Source organism: Triplophysa rosa, linkage group LG23 (genome assembly GCF_024868665.1).
Source record: "Triplophysa rosa linkage group LG23, Trosa_1v2, whole genome shotgun sequence".
Taxonomy (NCBI): Eukaryota; Metazoa; Chordata; class Actinopteri; order Cypriniformes; family Nemacheilidae; genus Triplophysa; species Triplophysa rosa.
In genome coordinates this window covers 17858781-17880011 of record NC_079912.1, presented here as the reverse complement: position 1 = coordinate 17880011, position 21231 = coordinate 17858781, and the positions used below count along the sequence as shown (strand labels likewise).

At 38.5% G+C, this 21231-nt stretch overlaps 4 protein-coding genes across 7 annotated transcripts; 3 read left to right on the top strand and 1 right to left on the bottom strand.

The window, feature by feature from the left end:
* Nucleotides 1-96: 96 nt before the first annotated feature.
* Nucleotides 97-3717, bottom strand: ropn1l (rhophilin associated tail protein 1-like). 2 transcript variants are annotated; one of them, XM_057323017.1, is made up of 6 exons: nt 3602-3717; nt 3090-3239; nt 2818-2941; nt 2508-2669; nt 2087-2262; nt 97-536 (listed from the first exon to the last, which is right to left on the bottom strand). In XM_057323017.1, the coding sequence occupies exons 2-6, from the start codon at nt 3218-3220 to the stop codon at nt 476-478; spliced, it is 654 nt and encodes a 217-aa protein (XP_057179000.1). In that variant the 5' UTR covers nt 3221-3239; nt 3602-3717; the 3' UTR covers nt 97-475. The 2 variants fall into 2 exon arrangements, with proteins under 2 accessions (XP_057179000.1, XP_057178999.1); XM_057323016.1 differs by having other exon boundaries at nt 3090-3252; nt 3604-3717.
* A 309-nt stretch (nt 3718-4026) lies between these two features.
* Nucleotides 4027-7641, top strand: LOC130547066 (arylamine N-acetyltransferase, pineal gland isozyme NAT-3-like). Of its 2 annotated transcripts, XM_057322716.1 has the most exons (3): nt 4027-5841; nt 6222-6256; nt 6550-7641. In XM_057322716.1, the coding sequence occupies exon 1, from the start codon at nt 4336-4338 to the stop codon at nt 5185-5187; it is 852 nt and encodes a 283-aa protein (XP_057178699.1). In that variant the 5' UTR covers nt 4027-4335; the 3' UTR covers nt 5188-5841; nt 6222-6256; nt 6550-7641. The 2 variants fall into 2 exon arrangements, with proteins under 2 accessions (XP_057178699.1, XP_057178698.1); XM_057322715.1 differs by having other exon boundaries at nt 4027-6256.
* Nucleotides 7642-8490: 849 nt separating this feature from the next.
* LOC130547214 (arylamine N-acetyltransferase, pineal gland isozyme NAT-3-like) lies at nt 8491-9422 on the top strand. Its single transcript, XM_057322971.1, has one exon. The coding sequence runs from the start codon at nt 8491-8493 to the stop codon at nt 9340-9342; it is 852 nt and encodes a 283-aa protein (XP_057178954.1). The 3' UTR covers nt 9343-9422.
* Nucleotides 9423-10154: 732 nt separating this feature from the next.
* Nucleotides 10155-21154, top strand: mybl1 (v-myb avian myeloblastosis viral oncogene homolog-like 1). Of its 2 annotated transcripts, XM_057322658.1 has the most exons (16): nt 10155-10616; nt 13112-13211; nt 13384-13455; nt 13807-13899; nt 14356-14576; nt 14724-14910; nt 15265-15342; nt 15733-15831; nt 17052-17273; nt 17401-17775; nt 17865-18004; nt 18088-18202; nt 18510-18620; nt 18715-18822; nt 18897-19076; nt 19169-21154. In XM_057322658.1, exons 1-16 carry the CDS (start codon nt 10594-10596, stop codon nt 19286-19288), a joined length of 2244 nt encoding a protein of 747 aa, XP_057178641.1. In that variant the 5' UTR covers nt 10155-10593; the 3' UTR covers nt 19289-21154. The 2 variants fall into 2 exon arrangements, with proteins under 2 accessions (XP_057178641.1, XP_057178642.1); XM_057322659.1 differs by lacking the exon at nt 15733-15831.
* The last annotated feature ends 77 nt before the right edge of the window (nt 21155-21231 follow it).

The window sequence follows — 21231 nt, the reverse complement described above, 5'->3', positions numbered from 1 at the left end:
GTTTTTTATGTAAAAATACAGAAAGTTACAGGGTTCGTACAGTATGAAAAGGGTCCCCATAAAACATGAAAACCCAACATGTGTGTGAGTGTGGCATAACTGAAGTAACACACATGTGGCCACAACAGTGTTGGAAAGACTCGCAAGAAAACCCCACAGGTTAGTGGCGTGTTTAGAAAACCCCAAACAGGAAACTTACGTCACAGTCAAAAGTGAAAGCAAGCTCATCACACGAATCAAACTCATAAACAGACTTTACCTCTTCATTCGCTTTCACTTTTGCTACACCATTCCGGACAAGCTACGTGTGAGATTTGGAAGATTTATTAAGGTTTAAATCACATCGATATACGGAATAAAGCAGGCAGAACACATGATCAACACAGAGTATTTTACAGCGTTCGAGCATGTACTGTAGTGCGGTAGGCATCAACAAGAATGTTGTTGGCATATGAAGGCCATCCGTCCTGGACTCTCAGGCAGTGTCACACGGGCCTGTAATATGTGAAGGTTGCACCATTCCTCCTTGTTGATCTCTGAAAGCAAAACAAGTCTCCAGTTATAATGTGTAATCTGTTTTAACATTTAAACAGGAGATCTGATCTCATCGGGTATTTTGTTTGTGGTATTTATCATTCTAACACACTGTCCTTCTGACATGTGGCCCAGACGTTCACAAGGACCAAATATCTTTCTTGAATATCCTGCTTCTAATAACACAATAATGGATTTTGTCTGGTAAATGAGCATTGTACAGTAAATCAAGACAATTGCAGTATAAATGTGAGATGAATCAGCTGGAGTGAATGCATTTTAAATGGAGCGTTTTTGAATGATTTTCATTCAGACATGTGCATGGGCATGCTAGCAATCGTTTACATCTGCTTTCGTTGTGCCTGTTGAGAGCTGAAAAGGGCACAGTGTGGTATCAATAATTAAGTGGTATGTACCTAGAAAGTATATTTTCCTGTTGTCATTTGGGGCTTTTCTCTTTCACAAATGCAGTTACTGACATCAAATTGTTTTTCATAAAACAAGAGAGGGTCAAATGCTCAATTGACAAATGGTATTATAGGCTTTTTTGGTCATTTTTTAATAATACATATATAACACTTCTGGGAATGTGAATGGAAAGCATGGTGAATTTATTTTAGCCTTTGCTAGAAACATGCAAATGTTATATGTTATATAGTTATGTATATTATATTGCATTTCTGTCAGTAGATCCTCCAAAAAATACAAAATGAACAAGTACACAAACAGGATATTAACTCTAGACATAACTTTAAATATGCTTTAAATTTTATATAAAACACAGGCTGAAGTACAGTGCTGAGAAAATGATGTTCTTCTGTAAAACCTGAATGACAACCCATGACATAATAACAAAAGTATTCATGGGACTTAAATGCTTATAGAAGTAAAGCTAACTAGTGTTTCATAAATTCATAAGATCACTTTTTCTTGTTGTGAGCAGACAACAATAATTATGCTTCTAATTAATAGCTGTATTTTGCTATTTAAAATCTACGTAACCCTATGGCTTTATGTGATGTTTTAAGTGATAAAATATGCATTTTTTGAATCTGTGTTTCATGTAGTCTTGACTGTGTTTAGGTTCTAACAATGGCGACAACAACAGAAGGTTTTGTAATTTCACAGGTGAAAATTGTAATAACAAGACATGAAGTTGCCTAGAGCAACAATCTCAAAACAATTCATTTTGGACTTTATCGTTTCGTACCTTTGTAGTTACAAAAATAAAACACAGTAAAAAAAATTTAGTTCATTCAATCAAGGCTCTTTTTATTGCTCATTTAGTTACTCAATTGTCTGCTTTCAGCACGGATTTTGTTCTTGCAGAAGTCAACTTGATCGTGCCTGAGGTAATATACTGTATATACTGTATTTATCACATATTAACATTATGATGAACTTATTATTTGTATGTCCATTCAAACATAGATTTGAAATAAGGCATGTTTGTATGTACACACTTATCTGTACTTTTTAATGTGTCACACATTTATTCCTGGATTCTCTTTGGGAACATTTGAATGAAATGTCTAAGCATGTATACACTTACGCATGCTCCTGAAGGCTGTGCAAGAAGCTGTCAATCTGTTCTTCTGGAATTTCTCCATCCAGATGGGCCAGGTATGTGTACAGACTCTGAAATGTGCTGAATGGAATCTGGGCTGCTGCCCCCTCGGGGGCCTCCGTCAAAATCTCACATGCATGTTTCAAGGCGGTTATGATGGTCTGTGGAAACATCAGTACTGGTTTTTAAATACAACACTTTATCCACACTATTTGGCTTAACAAATTGTGATTTACACAGTATTTAGTTATTTTAGTCCATGGACGGTAAAACGATTCAGTTTAAAATGCAATGCTGCCCTCTAGAGTCTATCTGTAGAATTACCTCAGCCTTTTTACTAAGGTTCCCACCACACAATATCATTATATGAAGTTTAATTTATCATTATATATTGAAGGTTACTCACCCCTCCCAAAGCACTGCATGCTAAGGCAAAAAACTGCATCCAATTTACAGTTTCACTGAAGTTACCAAGGGCAGAGATTGTGTCAAGCTGTTCAATAGGCAAGCACAGGCCTTTCCACGTCCTAACAAGCTCCTCTTTTGTGATGATTTCTTTAGATGCAAACTATAGAAAAGGAAAAATCACATCAAAACTTTTAACGTCAGAGCAGGTGCATTAAAAATAGATTTTTCTATGTTTCCTATGTTGTCCAAAATGTTTAAGTACATTAACTCAAAATGTGTTTACGAGGGAAATTGACTTTAGGTCACACCTGTTGATGAAGGTTCTTCAGAAGATTTGGTGTAAGTCCCGTGTCTGTTTTCTGTGTTGCCACTGGTATTTCTAGCCTCTGCTTAACTGGTAGAGGCTCACCTTTTGACAGTGCTGAGAAGTAGCTGAAAAGAATAGACTTTAATATTGTTATTGTTATATAGTATTTTATTTGCATTATAAGGCATAAATGACATATGCTACAAATAATGAACAGATATGTTCATTAGAGAAAGAAGCACTAAATTAACATAAATGATGTACCACACTTACGCAACAGCCCATTGCAGAACATCATGTGGCTGCGTTCTAATAGCAGCTTTAGTGAACTGCTTTAAAATATTGGGCAGCTCTGAGGGTATGTAGATCTGCTGGGCACAGTATATTGTTTCAGGAGGAGGCATCACTGTGGTTCCTTTTAAACTAATGACAAACAAAATGTGAACACAATAAAAGGAAAATGAACGATAAAATTAGTTAAGCGATGTATAATTATATAATTAAATTAATTAATTTTGTGAAACATATATATTTGGTTATTTTTAGTGGAATGTTTACATATTTGTATACTTAACTATTTGTATTACCATAGTTTTACCTCAAATTACATGGTTAAACTATGGTCAGACAATGGTAAATTTGTGTTTACAATGGTTACTATAATCCAAACAGTTTTGCTAAAAAATGTTAAAAACGTTACTAGTTGAACCATTGCTAATTCGTAAAGGCTGTATACTCAATGTAAATTAAATAGCAAGATAATTTAACCATGCAACACGACTTACCACTTTAGGTTTTTACTACACTATACTTCAGTTCTATGAGTTACTTCATTTTAATAGAAAGCGATATAAATTCAAAGGCGTCGCAATATTTTTGTTATCTACCCGGGGAAGGTCGACTTGCATCTCTGTTTATCATAGCAACGCAGTGTTGCTAGATACTGCCTAGAAAGCAAATAGAGCTCCTTATATGTGATTGGTCAACGCCAACAAAAAGGGCGTTACCTTAAGGCTAGGTTTTACAGAAATAAACAGCAGATAAGCGTGTTCGACTTCACGCAGGCTGATCGCGCAGACTGTTCAGCGTATGACATCAGAGTTCCGCGAGAGCGAGCTTAAAGCATGCGGAGCAGTGCGCTCTCGCGGTACTTGATGTCATGAGCCAATAAGACTGCGCAACGCCTCATAATGTCGAACACGCTCGTTCTCTTGACTGTTTTTAAAACTGCATATTTAATTTGTCATTTTAATATGTGTTCAGTATAGTTTATTGTCGATTGAAGACATTGCACCCGGTTAAGATGAATTTTATGAAGGCGTAACGTCATGAGAGAGTTTCGACCCTTGAACTTCCTGAAACTTGTGAAGCAGCGATACAGCCTGCGAGATAAAACTTGCATGTTCTTGAAAGGTTGTTGACATTTCAGCCTTTTTTTATTTCGACTGCTCCTATTTGTGTTTTGCAGTTTTTTAATTAGTGGCTTTGTTTTGAAACTAACGGAGGTCTTAGTAAAACAATGGATGTTCAAAAGTATTTGGCACGTATCGGCTGTTCGGGTCCATGTCCTCCGACATTGGACACATTGCGGTACGTTCACCTCAATCATTTATCGACAGTTCCCTTTGAAAACCTCACTATTCATATCGGAGAACGGGTCAGGCTTGAACTGCCACATCTTTATGAAAAAATCGTGTCCATGCGCCGTGGAGGATTCTGCTTTGAAATGAATGGACTCTTTTCTTGGCTGTTGTCTCAGTTGGGCTTTGTCGTGACTATTCTCTCCGGACAGGTGAGGAATCGGTTCACCGGTGCTTACGGACCTCCCTTTGACCATTTTATTATAATGGTGAAGCTGGATGGGCATAGATGGCTCTGTGACGTAGGGTTTGGTTCAGGATTCCAGCTTCCTCTGTCTCTTGAGACAGATAGTCCCCAAGTACAGAGCCATGGGGTGTATCGCCTTAGAACTCAGGGAAAAATGGTTTTCATGGAAATGAACTCTGAGACTGAGGTACCAGTGAGTGCAGAAGGCTTTTGTTGGAAGGAAGTGTACAAATTTACTCTGGAACCCCGTGAAAGAGATGATTTCAAAGCCATGTGTGAATACCATCAGACTTCTGCAAGCTCACTTTTCTTCTGCAAGTCTCTCTGTTCACTCTTATTGCCCACGGGAAGAATCACAATCATGGGCCGCAAGTTGACTGTGACCAGCCTGGCCTCAAAGGACCAACGGAACACTACAAAAACCACCGAAGAACTTTCAGATGAAGAGATCACTGAGATTCTGGGGGAGAAGTTTGGAATTGTTCTTCCATCTCCGCTCACTCCAAAAGATGTTGAAATCATGCCACCACCAGCTATTTATTAACAAATTGACATTTAAATACGTGATAAGAGCAAGGAAATGTTTGAATCAAATTTTTGTTACGTATGAAATGAATCTGCACTGTATCTCTAACTCATTATTTATCATATTGTTCGTTTTATGCTGTTAAATTGTTTGATTTTATACTGTTGTGCTGTTTTATTATTTACACTAAAGATAAATACATATATGTATATGAGAGGGTTTTCTCCATGGCTGGACTAAATAAAACCAAAACCAGGAACAGCTTGGCACTGGATGGAACTCTGTCATCCATCATGACAGTGAAAATGGCTGGCCTGGAACCACAGTGTTTCAAGTGGGAGCCAGCAACCCCTGTGCTGAAGGCCTCAAAACATGCTACCAACACCTACAATAAACAACACTAACCATTATCTCTCTCTCACACACACAAACATGCACTAAGAAATGATGAAAAATATTTTTTTATTTGTACAAATTTATGTCACATTTTTCAGATCAGACCCCCGTCCCCACCCAAACCCCCGCCGCCACCAAAATCTCACTCTGAACTCAGTTCAAAACTTGAGAAACCCTGTGTTATGAATGAATGAATGAATGAATGAACATGTTAGCTTTGCATGTGTTGCTCCTCCCTTGCCCCTTTGTCTATAGCTCTTGGTTGGGAGGTAAGAGGTAAGTAAAGTCAAAATATATAAATAACTGAAATATGTTAACTATATACTATTTATATAAATGTGTACTCTGACACGTCTAATTGTATGGCCGTTTTTGGCTATTTAAACCGTTTATTTATTTTACACAGTGTAGACAGCGCTTGTTTTAGCCGAGATGCTAACGAATATAAGTTAATGATGAAGCTTGGGGGCTAACGTTAAATGGGTAACGGTAGTATTAAATGACAAACAATGACTTTTAGCCACTTTTAGTGAATGTATAGCTCTTTTTTTCTTGTTGTTGTTTGTGTTGAATGGTTTCCCCACCCATGTTACATAAATTGTCTGTAATTAAATATTTTTATCATATTCAGTTTTGTTTTTATCCTTTTTCCTCAGAATTTTCAGTATTTTACAGTTGAGTAGACAAAAAAGTAAGTATTATATTTAATATGATATTTTTATTATTATGTTATTTGTTATATTTGCACATGTAAAAACACTCACTGACAATGAAAAAATCTGAATAGAGTGGATTATTACAGTTGTTGCTATAAATAGCCTATTGTACTCCTTAACCATAGACCAAAGCTGTGACTAACAGGCATTGTAATATTTTGTTTATTGTTACATTTGTAAACCAATTTGTGATGTGCTAAATGATTAAATGTAATGTTTTGAGACGTTATCTTAATCCCTCTTTTTTGTATCTCTGTCTTATTCCCAGGGACACCCAAGGCCAACAGACCCAGCTCCAGCCCAACCTGATGCTCATCCTTGCACTGCCTGGGACACCTGAGGCCAACAGGCGCAGCTCCTGTTCTCTTTTTGCCATAAATACATATCTACTTTAGCAATACAAAATTGTGAAATGCACTATAGAAATTATTTTGACTTTTGATCCTCACACCACCTGGTAATAGCAGGAAACCCATTTGGAGCGAACAGCATTGTTTTTTTCTTGCTCGCAAGAATTTGCTTTTTGGCAAAGTACAACTTTACCATTGGTGTAGGCCTTGCTTTAGAGACTACTTTTTTGCTGGACTTTTTTACAATTGTACATTTGTACAAAGTGAAATATTTCTGTATTTGTATTTAAAGTTAAGGCAAATTATTTGGTTAGTTTTGTTAAGATGTTGTTTTCATTTATAACAATATCACCAACACAATATTAATTATACATTTGATTTCATGAATTTAGAATTGTACAATATTGACTATTTTGTGAATATTTATTCAATGTAAATTGTTGTTGTTTATTAATAAACTGTTTGCTTTGTATTTGCTTTTAGTATTTCTGCATATTAAAATATTGTGAATAGCAAATATGAACTGTGAAATGGTGCCTTGAAGCACCCAAGATGGTTCCAGACCATTTTAATAAGAGGGATCCCCAAGAAGCCTTGAGGGTTCCTCAGAGAACCGCCTTTCGTGAAGCTGTGTCTTGAGTTTCCCCTGAGGGTTCCGCCAGCATGGCAATGTGAAGAACCCCAAATGGTTCCTCAAAGAACCTTTCATTTTTACAGTGCAGTATTAACTGCAGATCTGTAATTAACTTTTCCTCTTACATCTTATGTATTTATATGCTATGCATTTTTTTTCTATTTTTTGTGTTTGTGCGTGTGTACAGTTGGCAAATAAAGCTTGTTCTGATTCTGGTTTATAGTTATTATAGTTATACAAAGACAAAACGAACAACAGTTCAAGGTGTGTTCTTTTTCTATTGTTATGTTTGGCTCTGTCCATTTTTTTTGGTGTGTGTATGATTATCGGATGTAATGTACAGCACTTTGGGCTTGTGGCAGCAGAAAAGTGCTATATACGAAATAAACCAAACCAAACCAATGTACCATTCAATATACTAGTTATTGATTACATATGGTGCTCTTGGCTAATTACTGTACATTAAAATACAGGTTGACATTTCTACTCTAGCATTTTTAAGTTATGGATCCATCAAGTTGGCATATGTGTCAATACTGTTCAATGAGACATTGTACTTATGGCCCATTTTGAGGGGCTTTATCTTAGTTGTCTTTGATGGTGCTTTAAAAATGTTAAAGGTAGGTTATACCCAGTGTCCTTGGCTACCACCATGCAGAAAAGAAAACAGTTTCACTGTATAATTTTAAAGTTATGGACCCATGAAGTTGGCATACGTGTCAATACACTTCAATGGGTCAGTGCACTTATGGGCCAGTTTGAGGTGTTACATCTCAAATACCTTTAAGGGTGCATTGAAAGTTTCTACTTGGGGTTATACCCAGTGTCCTCGACTACCACCAAGCCAAAAAGCAGACATTTTTACTGTAGCATTTTAAAGTCATGGACCCATGAAGGTGGCATATGTCACAGTACAGTTCAATGGGTCGTTGCTCTTATATTTGAGGTGCTACATTTCAAATACCTTTAAGGATGCGTTGAAGGTTTCGCATTGGGGTTATGCCCAGTGTCCTTGACTACCAACAAGCCCAAGATTGTGCTACAATCTGTTGGCAACTGTTGTATTTGAGATGTAGCACAATCTTGGGCTTGCGAGATAAAACTTGCATGTTCTTGAAAGGTTGTTGACATTTCAGCCTTTTTTATTTCGACTGCTCCTATTTGTGTTTTGCAGTTTTTTAATTAGTGGCTTTGTTTTGAAACTAACGGAGGTCTTAGTAAAGCAATGGATGTTCAAAAGTATTTGGCACGTATCGGCTGTTCGGGTCCATGTCCTCCGACATTGGACACATTGCGGTACGTTCACCTCAATCATTTATCGACAGTTCCCTTTGAAAACCTCACTATTCATATCGGAGAACGGGTCAGGCTTGAACTGCCACATCTTTATGAAAAAATCGTGTCCATGCGCCGTGGAGGATTCTGCTTTGAAATGAATGGACTCTTTTCTTGGCTGTTGTCTCAGTTGGGCTTTGTCGTGACTATTCTCTCCGGACAGGTGAGGAATCGGTTCACCGGTGCTTACGGACCTCCCTTTGACCATTTTATTATAATGGTGAAGCTGGATGGGCATAGATGGCTCTGTGACGTAGGGTTTGGTTCAGGATTCCAGCTTCCTCTGTCTCTTGAGACAGATAGTCCCCAAGTACAGAGCCATGGGGTGTATCGCCTTAGAACTCAGGGAAAAATGGTTTTCATGGAAATGAACTCTGAGACTGAGGTACCAGTGAGTGCAGAAGGCTATTGTTGGAAGGAAGTGTACAAATTTACTCTGGAACCCCGTGAAAGAGATGATTTCAAAGCCATGTGTGAATACCATCAGACTTCTGCAAGCTCACTTTTCTTCTGCAAGTCTCTCTGTTCACTCTTATTGCCCACGGGAAGAATCACAATCATGGGCCGCAAGTTGACTGTGACCAGCCTGGCCTCAAAGGACCAACGGAACACTACAAAAACCACCGAAGAACTTTCAGATGAAGAGATCACTGAGATTCTGGGGGAGAAGTTTGGAATTGTTCTTCCATCTCCGCTCACTCCAAAAGATGTTGAAATCATGCCACCACCAGCTATTTATTAACAAATTGACATTTAAATACGTGATAAGAGCAAGGAAATGTTTGAATCAAATTTTTGTTACGTATGAAATGAATCTGCACTGTATCTCTAAACACTAAGATAAATCATACATATATATATATATATATATATATATATATATTTAGTTCTGTTATGTAGTTGTTAATTTGCCTGTTGAGGAAATGTGCGACAGAAGGAGACAAAATCATAACTGGGATGGGTGGGACATAGGCTTACTAGACGTATAGACTTGGTATTAAACGTACGACATCAAACACTTACTTTAATTTGTTATGTCAAAATGAAATACAAATGACTGTTGATAAGAAGTTACATTGTACTTATTTTATTTTATAACTAGTTATGGAAAAAGCAAACGACTAAAAAATGCATGAGTAGGTATTTGTTCTGACGTCCATGAACGGTGTATCGTTTCAATGCCTCCAACATTTCCCAAATGATCACAAAAAGCCACAAGGGGGCAGCATGGACTAATTTAAGACTATAGCGGTGAGTCATTCGTTCACTCAGATCCGCATTTTACTTTGCTGAAATGTAATTTATAATATTAAAAACTGGGCAGCAACGTATATATTCACCACAATACGCCTTCAAAACTGCAATTCTAACATTAAATTCTCAGCAATAGACGTAATATGTAAATCAAAATAATGCATGCAAATAATCCTCGTCGGCCGTCCCAGACCTGTTTCTGTCCAAGAACAAAATGCACTGCTCCGCCCCTCTTTTCAGACCAATCAGCGGCGGGGCCGCGTGCGCAGATTCAAACTCGGTTGCGGAAGGAGGCTGGGCGCGAGATTCGGCGGGATGGACAAAAAATAAAGCAGAATGAGTGGAAAAAACACGCACTGGAAACCCAGAGTGACAGTACAGAGGGGTGTGTGTGTTCAAGGCGGGCTAGACTAACATACATGTACATGGATGATCTTTCTTCTTACTGTTTTGAGATTGTTCTGGAATATTTACATCTGTAACGTTGATTATTTAATAACATATATTTTTGGAAGGACATTTTTGTTTCTTTAATATTTATTGGATAAGGGCTATCGGGAATGTGACTCTTGTATTGCATCTACGGATCTTACACTTCACTGGAAGTAGACACGTGTGACAGTGGCATGTGTGGATAAATGTCAGTGGACTTAAGATCGCTTTGTGTTTTGATTTCAAGAACTGCAACATTGGATGTTTTAAACTCATTGTCCTTGGAAAAGCGGTGAACACAGTTGACATGGCCAACATGAAGTCTCGCAGGTGAGATCATGGGACGTCTTGTAAAGGAAATACAAACTAATATCTTTATTGCAATAATAATTCATATTATTTTGTGGATTGTGTATAGATGTAACGTTACAGATCCTATGTTGATGCTTTTGTACATAAGTAACGTTACGTTAAGTGTTTATCTAAGATCGGTATTTATCTCAAAATAGACATCGCAATGGCAACGGACGTTATAGCTCAAAACAACAATAATTGCAAATTCGCAATAAAATCATGTAAGATATTAATAAAGTATTATATTCAATTTGATCAGACAGCCAGATCCATGACACGTCGTGTCGTCGCACCTGCTGATGACGATCAGCAAGTTTGATCACGATCCAGAAAACTCGTTCAGCAAAAAATGATCAAGACCAAAAATGTTACATATTAACAGCATAGGCTTCATTTTTACGTTTTGTCAAAATGAATCTGAAAGTTAGTGGCAACATGGACTAATGTTAAACTAGCATGCTAGCCGTTAGCTTGTCTCGGGTCACAGTCCAGCAAAAGTTACGTTAACTAGCATGCTAATTTGCTATTATCAAAAAAAAACATTTTAGGGCCAAAGAATAAAAAACTGGACTGACTGCAGTTCAGAAATGAGCTAAAATGCTTAGATTCATATACAAGTGTGATTGATCACAAATAAAGAAGTACAGGACGGTGCACTTGACAAGTGATGCTGGTTTAGAGGGGGATAACGTGTGATGCTGGTTTAGAGGGGGATAACGTGTGATGCTGGTTTAGAGGGGGATAACGTGTGATGCTGGTTTAGAGGGGGATAACGTGTCATAAAAATGCCCTTGTGCCCTGCTGCTTTTGTGGCTACCAATAACTACAATGATAACCACAAAGTATATGTATACAACTTTGTTGAAACAGTTAATTAAATTCTGGTTAATACAGTTAATTAAATTCTGGTTAATACAACTTGCTTTGTTCAGTATTTCTACATAATTCATCTGAAACAATGTAAAAAAACAGTTACAAAATAAGTTACAGTCCATATTATTGGGTAAAAAACAGTAGAAGTGTAGAACTCTGTATGTAATGCCAGCAACAACACTTAGAATTCACATCCAGTTGGGTTTATGGAAATACACGAGTCCGATTTTCCAAATAACGACTTGTAAAGGAACGGAATGTACAGCCTGCTTCTGGGGCTCAAAGGACAAACATTACCATGATGTTATTAATGAATGAATGAATGAACATGTTAGCTTTGCATGTGTTGCTCCTCCCTTGCCCCTTTGTCTATAGCTCTTGGTTGGGAGGTTTGTAAATTTCGGTGGGTCGCATTGATAGACGATAAAGACTGAATGTAACTGCACCAGCTATTAATTCTTAATCTGTATAGGTAGACTTGTAGTTCCTACAGATTTTGTTTGCATGACTCCAGGGACTGAGCATAACTAGCACCTCTGAAATAAAAACAGGGTTGTTCATCGCCCACCCCTTCCTGGAGGGTGGAGATCATACTGAAATTCAATTTGCATGTTTGTGGACAATACTTCTTTCATTAGGTGACCGGTAATACTGAGAGCCAGTGTGAAACATAACTCTGTGCTTCACAGCTATAAGGATTTTGAACTTCCATATTTGTACCAGCTCGCTCAAAGTTGGATTTAGGCCTAAAAATACATTAACACATTTCCTCACCACTTTGGAGTTTGCAGCTTAGGTTTTCTGGGTAAAAACTGTATGCTGACTTGCTTAGGCATATTTTCTTAATGATTACACTTCCTTAATATTTTACTTGCTCTTTTAGCTCCACAGCAAGTACGTTTTCAGGTCTTCTTTAGTGCTCATTTTACCTTAAGTTTTGGATAAATGGTTTCCATTAAGTTTGTGCCGTGGTATCCCAGGGAGATTCATTTACCCCGTGTACGGTGTTGATTAAATGCTCTCTGTCTCACTGCTTGGGTGAAATGTTACCAGGCAACAAGGCATTCCTATAAACTGAAGTCTTTTGCACAGCCGTTGTCTAGGTTTACAAAAAATAAACATAGATTTTGTTGTTTATATTTAATTGGTGTGCTTTAAAGGGATAATTCAAAAGGGATCATTTCACCCTCAGATCATTAAAAAACTGTATGTGACTCTGTTTTCTGTGGAACACAAAAGAAGATATTTTTATACATGTCTCAGTGGTTTTGTGTCCATACAATGAAAGTCAATGGGGGCTAGTGTTGTTTGGTTACCAATGTTCTTCAAAATATCTTCTTTTGTGTCATACAGGTTTGAAATGACATGAGGGTGAGTAATAACAGAATTTTCATTTTTGGGTATACCTCAGGTTAATTTCTTATGCTTGAGTTCATTTGTAGCTTGCTTTGAGTGATTTTATTGTTTGAAGTTGTAAACTGCTCTTTTTATACAACATATTTGTCCGATGAAGCAAAATGTGTATTTTCATTTTGCGTAAAACTATGATTTCCTCTTTCCTTACTGTATATTCTCTATATTCATGCGTTCTGCTGCAGTGAGGATGAGGATGATGAACGTCATTCTACAGACCCTGACAGCAGAGACCCCAAGAATCCTAAAAAGACCCTGGGCAAAATCAAATGGTCCAGAGATGAGGTTCCTTTTCACTTGTCTTTAGTGATTTTTATATGTTTTATATGTTTATGCTGTTTCAGGTTTCAGAGTAATACTGTAAAAGGGTTTCTAGGTGAAACTGGAACGGGTGGGACTTTCTAGACTAGTCTAGTGTCTGAGAAGATAAAGCTCATGACCTCTGCTTTTCACACAGGACGAAAAGCTCAAGAAACTTGTTGAGCAACACGGAACTGATGCCTGGAAATTAATCGCTAATAATTTTCCAGTAAGTAACTTGCTTGATCTGATGCTACATTGAAACGTTTCTAGGACTTTGTAGAGCGCTTTTGAATTAGTAGTTATAACCTGGTGAAACTGTAAAGATTTTAATATTGTTTTTGTGGAAGAATCTATGTAAGGTTTAAAGTTAAAAGGTGAAATACAAAAGCGTTCAAAACAAGCCACTTAACAACTTCACTACAGATAAAGTAACATTGTTGCCATGAAAATACCAGATAGAATTTCAACAGAACTGCTATGGTTGGTGGTAAATGTGTTGCATTATTAGCTTAAGGATGTTATTATAGGTGTGTACTAGCAGCAGGTGTTGATTTGGGATTTTGTTGCACTTTGACAGACAAGGACAGATGGCCAATGTCAGCACCGTTGGCAAAAAGTGCTCAACCCAGAGCTGGTGAAAGGACCCTGGACAAAAGAAGAGGATCAGAGGGTAAGTTGAGCCGGCTGTTCTGTGTCCTCCAAGCAAGACAAAGATAGATGGATGGATAAATAGGGAAAATGTCAGATCGGGTGGGATGGTTTTATAAGATGATGCCATTTCCTCTTCTTTAGCCCAGAGAACTAAAATGGTTTTGTTCTTGAAGAGTGGTGGGATATGTTACAACAGATGTTGCATGACAGGATTCCTGAAAAACCGAGTGTTCTGAATACAAAGGGTCGTCTTCCCTACCTATTTGGGTATTAATATACAGCAAGGTGTTTGTATTTTTAGTTCGTCAAGTTCTTGTATCTCCTCAAAAATGAGCAGAACTGGTATTATGCCAGAAGGGATACGCAGTTATAGAGGACAAATGGATCGTTTCAGACTAGATCCACCATTGTAGGATTTCATCTGATGAAAGAACATTGTAGCTGGTTTCTTATCATCTGTCTGGCATCTTCACAGGTGATCGAGTTGGTTCATAAATACGGGCCCAAACGGTGGTCAGTGATCGCTAAGCACTTACAGGGCCGCATAGGCAAACAGTGCCGAGAGCGCTGGCACAACCACCTCAACCCAGAGGTGAAAAAATCCTCCTGGACGCAAGAAGAAGATCACATCATCTATGAAGCTCATAAACGCTTGGGCAACCGCTGGGCAGAGATCTCAAAACTGCTGCCTGGAAGGTAGAAATTTGAATGTGGCTAAACCTACGCCTTATCACGTCTGTATCAGAGTATATATATACAGTATATGTATATATTATTTATGATGGTATAAAAGTGTGCCTGTATAGTCAAGAAAATGACATTTGACTTATTGGTTTCCTATAGGACAGACAACTCCATTAAGAACCATTGGAACTCCACCATGCGTAGAAAAGTGGAACATGAAGGTTACTTACAGGAGGCCAACAAGAGCAACAGAAGTGACCCGGGCCAGAAGAAAAAGGCCAAAGCCAGACCAGCTGTGGATTATCCACACAAACAGAATCAAGGGCTCATGTGTGGCCAGTCACAGGTGATAATTCACGCAGATCATTGTAATCATATGGGTGATTTTCTTTTGTCTTAAAAGGATAGTTCACCCAAAAATAAAAATCCTTTCATCATTTACTCACCCTCTTGTCAGTTCAAACCTGTATGACATTCTTTCTTTCATAGAACACAAAAGAAGATATTTTGAAGAATGTTGGTTACCGAACATTGTCGGCAACCACTTTGGGTGCCAGTTAACAACATTCTTCAAAATATCTACTTTGGTGTTCTGCAAAAGGAAGAAAGTTGATGACAGATTTTTCATTTTTACTGTCACTTTAAGTACATAATGTGTATAATGTGTACAAAAATGTGCAAATGTATTTTTTATTGTCAGCTGCCCAGATACCCATATGATTTACAAAGTAGCCAGTGTATGGAAAGCTTTACTGTCGAGATCTCTAGCTTTGTGTCGGTAAGTCCCATTGCACATACCTCCCAGCATGCTCTAGTTTCCTGTATGTCTGAACTTTCTGCTCCCGGAAGTGTGTCCGTCTTGTTAATTTAAAGAATCAACTAATATTACTGTTTGTGTGTATGTATATTTGTTTAATCTGCATGTGTGTGGTGTTTTAAACTGGTTAGAATCTGAATTTCACCAATGCCAACGAATGCATTAAAAAAATCATTAAAAAATACTTTTAGCAAAAAATGTACAGAATGTAAAGTTAACAATGTAAATATCTGAATCGAAGTGCTTTTGCTTGGTGAAATTCAGGGCCGAATAAAGACCTCACATAAATTGTCGGTAAACAGTTGTGTCTTCGTCTCTCCGCCTCTTCCTCCCGGTTTCTCTTCCTCACAGCCGTGCCAAGAGGACCCCGACAAAGAGAAAAGAATTAAGGATCTAGAGCTGTTGCTAATGTCAGCTGAGTGTGAAGTCAGAAGACAGTCGGGCCCTCGTGTAAGAAACAGTGTGTGTTTGACCGTAGAGTAGTGCGCTTTAGACCCCATTGCCTTCCTACCCCATACCCACATATCCAGCTGTGCTCAGTAAACCTCGCCTGCCTTCACTCATTCTCACACCTTCCCTATGGTTTCATAAACTAGAGCCTCTAGTCCTCACCTTCACAGTGGCTGGGTTGAACTGTAGCGTTCTGTTAGAATGTTTTCATACTTTTATTTTTTTGTTGTTTATTGCATGTTTGTTAGTATCATTGTCATATTTTTATTATATTAATAAACATTTGCACTTATGCATTTGGCAGATGCTTTTATCCAAAGCATTCAGAGTATACATTTGATCAATATTTATGGGAATCAAACCTTTGCACTATTAACGCAATGCTCCACCCAGCTACAGAAGCATGCCTAAGCATAGTATTAACTTATTTATTCCCAAAAGTTGGCAATCCTTTTTATCCTTTATTTCTGTTTACATTTTACACTATGTCCTCCTCCTAACCAAGCATGACAATAAGTATTCCTCTCATGTTATTTTGAGATTTGTCCTAACCTGCCGCAACAAGCTATGAGGACAGTAAAATGACCTGTGGTATTTGTGAAGTTTATTTGGTTTGTTCTAAATACAGTCTATGTAGTCTGTGATTAAAGCGATAGTTCACCCAAAAATGAAAATTCTGTCATCGTTAACTCACCGACTTGTCATTTCAAACCTTAATGACTTCCTTCCAGAACATACTTTTCTTCTGACGAAGATATTTTTAAGAATGTTGGTACCCATTGGGGTACCCAATTGGCTTGCATTGGTTTTGTGTCCGTACAATAGAAGTGAATGGGTACCGCCGTAGTTCGGTTACCAACATTCTTCAAAATATCTACTTTTGTGTTCTGCGGAAGAAAGTCAAACAGGTTTCAAATGACAAGAGGTAAACAAAATGCAATTTCTGTGTGAACTATGACTTTAATAAAGTGTATCTAATGTTAAATAGTGTAGGTCCTTCCCAGTTTTACGGAAGATATTTTTCAACTTTACATATCGTAAATGGTTGACCAAGATTTTAACCTATACCAATACAAAGTTTAGATACTAAAAGGGATAAGCTCAGTAGATTTACAGATCTTTTCCTGTCTACTCTTTCCTCCACATCACTGTTCTTTCTATATTGAACCTTTTAAGTATTTTAAACTCCTTTTTGACTTCGATGATTTTGTCCAATCCAGAACCCAGAGAGTTACTCCAGCTGGTCGGACAGCCTGCCGGAGGATACCATGGAGAGTCTGGATGACAGAGGGGTGGAGCTGTGTGGTTTAGAGGAGGGTCGGGCCGCTGCTATGCCCCTGCCTGTCTCTCCCAGCAAGTTCCTGGCTGCTGAGGCCAGTGCTGTGCTGTCCACGCTTGAGACCATACCAGAGTTTGCCGAGACTATGGAGCTTATTGACTCGGTGGGCAGAGTGAATCTCTTTTTTAGTCTGTAGAACCTTCTTGATTCGTTTCTTTTTTTTTTACATGAAAACAATGAAATTGGACAAGCAATTTTGAGCTGTTTTCCTCTTGTGTCTGGTGTTGCAGGACCCTCTGGCCTGGAGTGATGTGACCAGCTTTGATCTCTCTGAGGGTGACCCCTCCCCAAAGCCCATTAACCCCAGCGGGGCTTGTCCAAACCTGGAAAGGACCACAGAGAACCTGGGCTACCCGATAAACCCCCCTACTGTCCCAGAGATGAGCAGTCAGTGTGCTGTTGTGAACCAGAGCAAGTGTGCGACTCTTTCGAACCCATGCACGAACAGGTTCAGCTCTCCGCCACCATCCATCATGAGAAAGAAGAGAAGAGAAAGAGGGGATCAGTCACCTGCAGATGAGAGGAAGTGCGGATTCTATGTAGAAATCAGTGGGCTGTCGCCAAAAAACACCCCTGTCAAGGGTCTGCCCTTCTCCCCCTCTCAGGTAACGACATGATTTTCCTCAGTTTTCCACAGAATACTCTAATCTCTTCGAGGTTGAAACTCAAACTTGTGTTTATCCATATACTGTAGTTTTTCAATGTATCTGGTGGTGAAGCCTTGAGCCTGGACAATCCTGCCCTTACGTCTACCCCGGTGTGTGGACAGAAGTGTCTGCTCAGCACACCCCACCAGAGAGAGACCACCCCGAAACACCAGAAGGAAAATGCAGGGTGAGGCTCTTACTCGTTCTCAGCCTTAAGCCATCTGTCTTAAAACCAAACGGTACATTTATTGTATTTTTTTGTCTTTGCAGTTTTCGGACCCCAAAGATTCACAGGAATGTTATGGTCCACACCCCACGAACACCCACACCTTTCAAAAACGCGCTGGCCGCTCAGGAGAAGATGCACGGCCCATTGAAAATTGTGGTAAGTCGTAAAACTCCTGTCAAAAATGTATCTTAATATTCTCCTTTTTTAATACGGCTGTTCATATTTTTGGTCATTTGTATTATTTTCAATGGTGATTCTTATTATTTTCATACTACTGTCATAAAGCATGGTTTCTAATTGATTCAAATCAGCATAAATTGCAGAGATGACAACAAACGCTACCATGCATATGAATACATTTCAAATACCTATTATTATTTAAATCCCATTTTTCAAATGACATGACAATGTTTTTTTTACGTTGAATGTTCAGTTTTTTAGTTAACTACTTCTGTGTGTTCAGCCGCAATCGCTCGCACTTCTTGAAGAGGACATCAGAGAGGTTCTCAAGGAAGAAACCGGGTCTGACATCTTCACACAAGAACAGAACCCGCTTCAGTACAGAACCTATGAGGTACCAGCCACATTCAAGACAGCTACGTTATGCTCAGCTTTTGTCTAAATGCTGTTCTATTCATTGTGTTTTTGTATTTTTGCTGAATTTACAGCAGATGGGAGCTCCTGCTAGTAAAGTAAGAAAGTCTTTGGTTTTGGACACTTGGGATTGTTTGAACGTAAAGCTGTTTCCCCAACAGCAGATTAACAACAATGGAACGGTAAAAACAACTTGTGACAAATGAAACAAATCATGAATTTACTTCCTTTTTGTAAGAGTTTTTCTTTCTCATAGTCTAACAGTGAAGGTCTGCTGGCCAGCTCCATGCTCATGATGCCGTTGACTGAGAGAGACGAGAACACTTGCTCTCCAGGATCGCTGAAGACTTCACTTTCTGTCGTCCGCTCCCTCAGCCCACAAGGCAAAGGAGAGACCATGATCCAGAGGAGCCCACCGTACCAAATCCCCACGACGGTAATTCATCACCATAAGAAAGCAATACAAGATCTCATATCCTACTGTATTTTCAGAGACAAACATCGATACCTGTTTCTTCAACCCATTAGGCCAACAACGAGTGGGAGGCGGTGGTCTTTGGAAAAACAGAGGATCAGCTGATCATGACCGAGCAGGCTAGACGTTACTTAAAGCCCAGCAGCTGCATTTCCAGAGCTCTCGTCCTCTAAGCGTCCCCTTTTCTCCATCGCTCCAACATTTAACCTCCTAGACAATCTGACTTGTAGGAAACCCAAACGTTCACTATGATGTTTGCTAGACACCTACTGATATAACAATGTACTGCTTAAGTTTAATAGAGTCATAGCAAAGCGCATGCTGGTTGTCCTCCTGCTAAAATACACTTAGCACTAGATTTGCAGAATTTAGCTTACGGTGTTTTTTAACGTAGAGATGAATTGTATCCGTTTTTATCTATGGACAGTGCTGATTTTAAGAGCTGCTTTTAAAGGAACCTTTTCAAAGAAAGGACACAAAAGGTTGTGGATGTTTTTACGTTTTTTAGAGACTTGTATAGACTCGGCATAGGAAGCACTAGCAGTGTTGCACTACTGTGGTTGTTTGTTAGGGTGCGGAGCAGCGACGGTGTCGTAGGGTAACTGGATAGCACTTGCAACGTAATCGTATCCGCTCCAAACGCAACAGGGTCAACCCCGATGATTATCCTTTATTCTGACTAGGACACTCACTGAATGTATTGTATAGCATGAATATAAGTTAATGTCTACTGGAAGGTACCTCGCAACTGTTTTCTGTTTTAAAGTGAAGGATGTTGAAATGCATCTTGAAAATCTGGAGACGTAACATCGCTGACTCAATCCAGCATCGTGGCTGCTCGTGAAATTTAGCTGAAATCATGTTTGGTACCCATGGCACAAGATGCGTCACAAGTAACACGTTCCAAGAACAGATTGGTGGGAGAGATTCGTTGGTTTAGAGCTGTAGGTTCTATTTATTAAATCTTTACTAATTTATTTATTTTAAAGATATAAAGAAAATGTCTAATTATATTTCTGAAGGATTTGACTACCTTCCGTTTGTTTTGGTGTCTAACAACCGCTAATTTCTCGCATCTGGGTCGAACAGGCCTATACCGTAACATTTTTTCAAGGATCCGTCCTCTTGATTTTAAGCCGATTGGTTGGTCGTAAAGGTAGCAGCAAGCAGCATTCAGCCTCCATGTGTTTCAAGTAGAGAAATTGCACTTTTAAATGTATAATTGTTGGTTCGTCTCTTGTATCTATTTTGTTTTATGCCCTCTGTAGTGTTTACAATTTGCTGTATGTGGTGGTTGAATGTATTTACACATATAACACTGACATGTCACAATGACATCTGAAGCGTAATATGGTGTAAATAAACAGAGTTTTAGTACTCTGGAGAATGAAGTAAGGTTTTACTCGCTGCTAATGACAGTTACAGCAGGAATGGACACATACACAATTTTTCTAAAGGAAGTGTAGGACAATTGCTTTGCTCTCATATGAAGTGAAATGTTTTGTTTGCTTTGAGGACAGTCCTTGTGAAATAGTTCAAGGTTATTCGCATTTAGTCAGGGAAAGAATAGACCCCAACATTGAAGGTTTTATCAGTATTAGGGTCCGACCTAACACATTGGTCTTATTAAATTGTTAGGTTACTAAGTGGCTTTCTGCGATTGTAACCCAGCTTTTAAACACACAAATACTGACCATTTGAATTTACAAACACTACTAGGTAGCAAACTACACATTGTGCATAAAAAAAAGTAATGTATGTAACATTGTAGATAACTGCTTTAAGATATGTTTGTCTGTTTTGGCCGTCCTCATTTTGTTTGTGTGTAAAGGTCTTGTTTGTTTCTCTTATTTTCACATTTTTAACGTAACCGTACGTTGAGGGAAGCGAATGTATCAAATTGACACACATGAAGGCAAGCAACACGTTCACATGACGTATTCACTCTTCATGCAATATATATTTTATTGTATTTGACAACTATAACCAGCTTCTGATATTACAATAAACAATTCTCATTCACATACCTAAAAATAAATAAACGCTTTTCAAAATCGACGCTTCTGTATTTTTCTTGAAAGGCTGTGAGTTGTATGAAATGATCGATGTCTCTTCC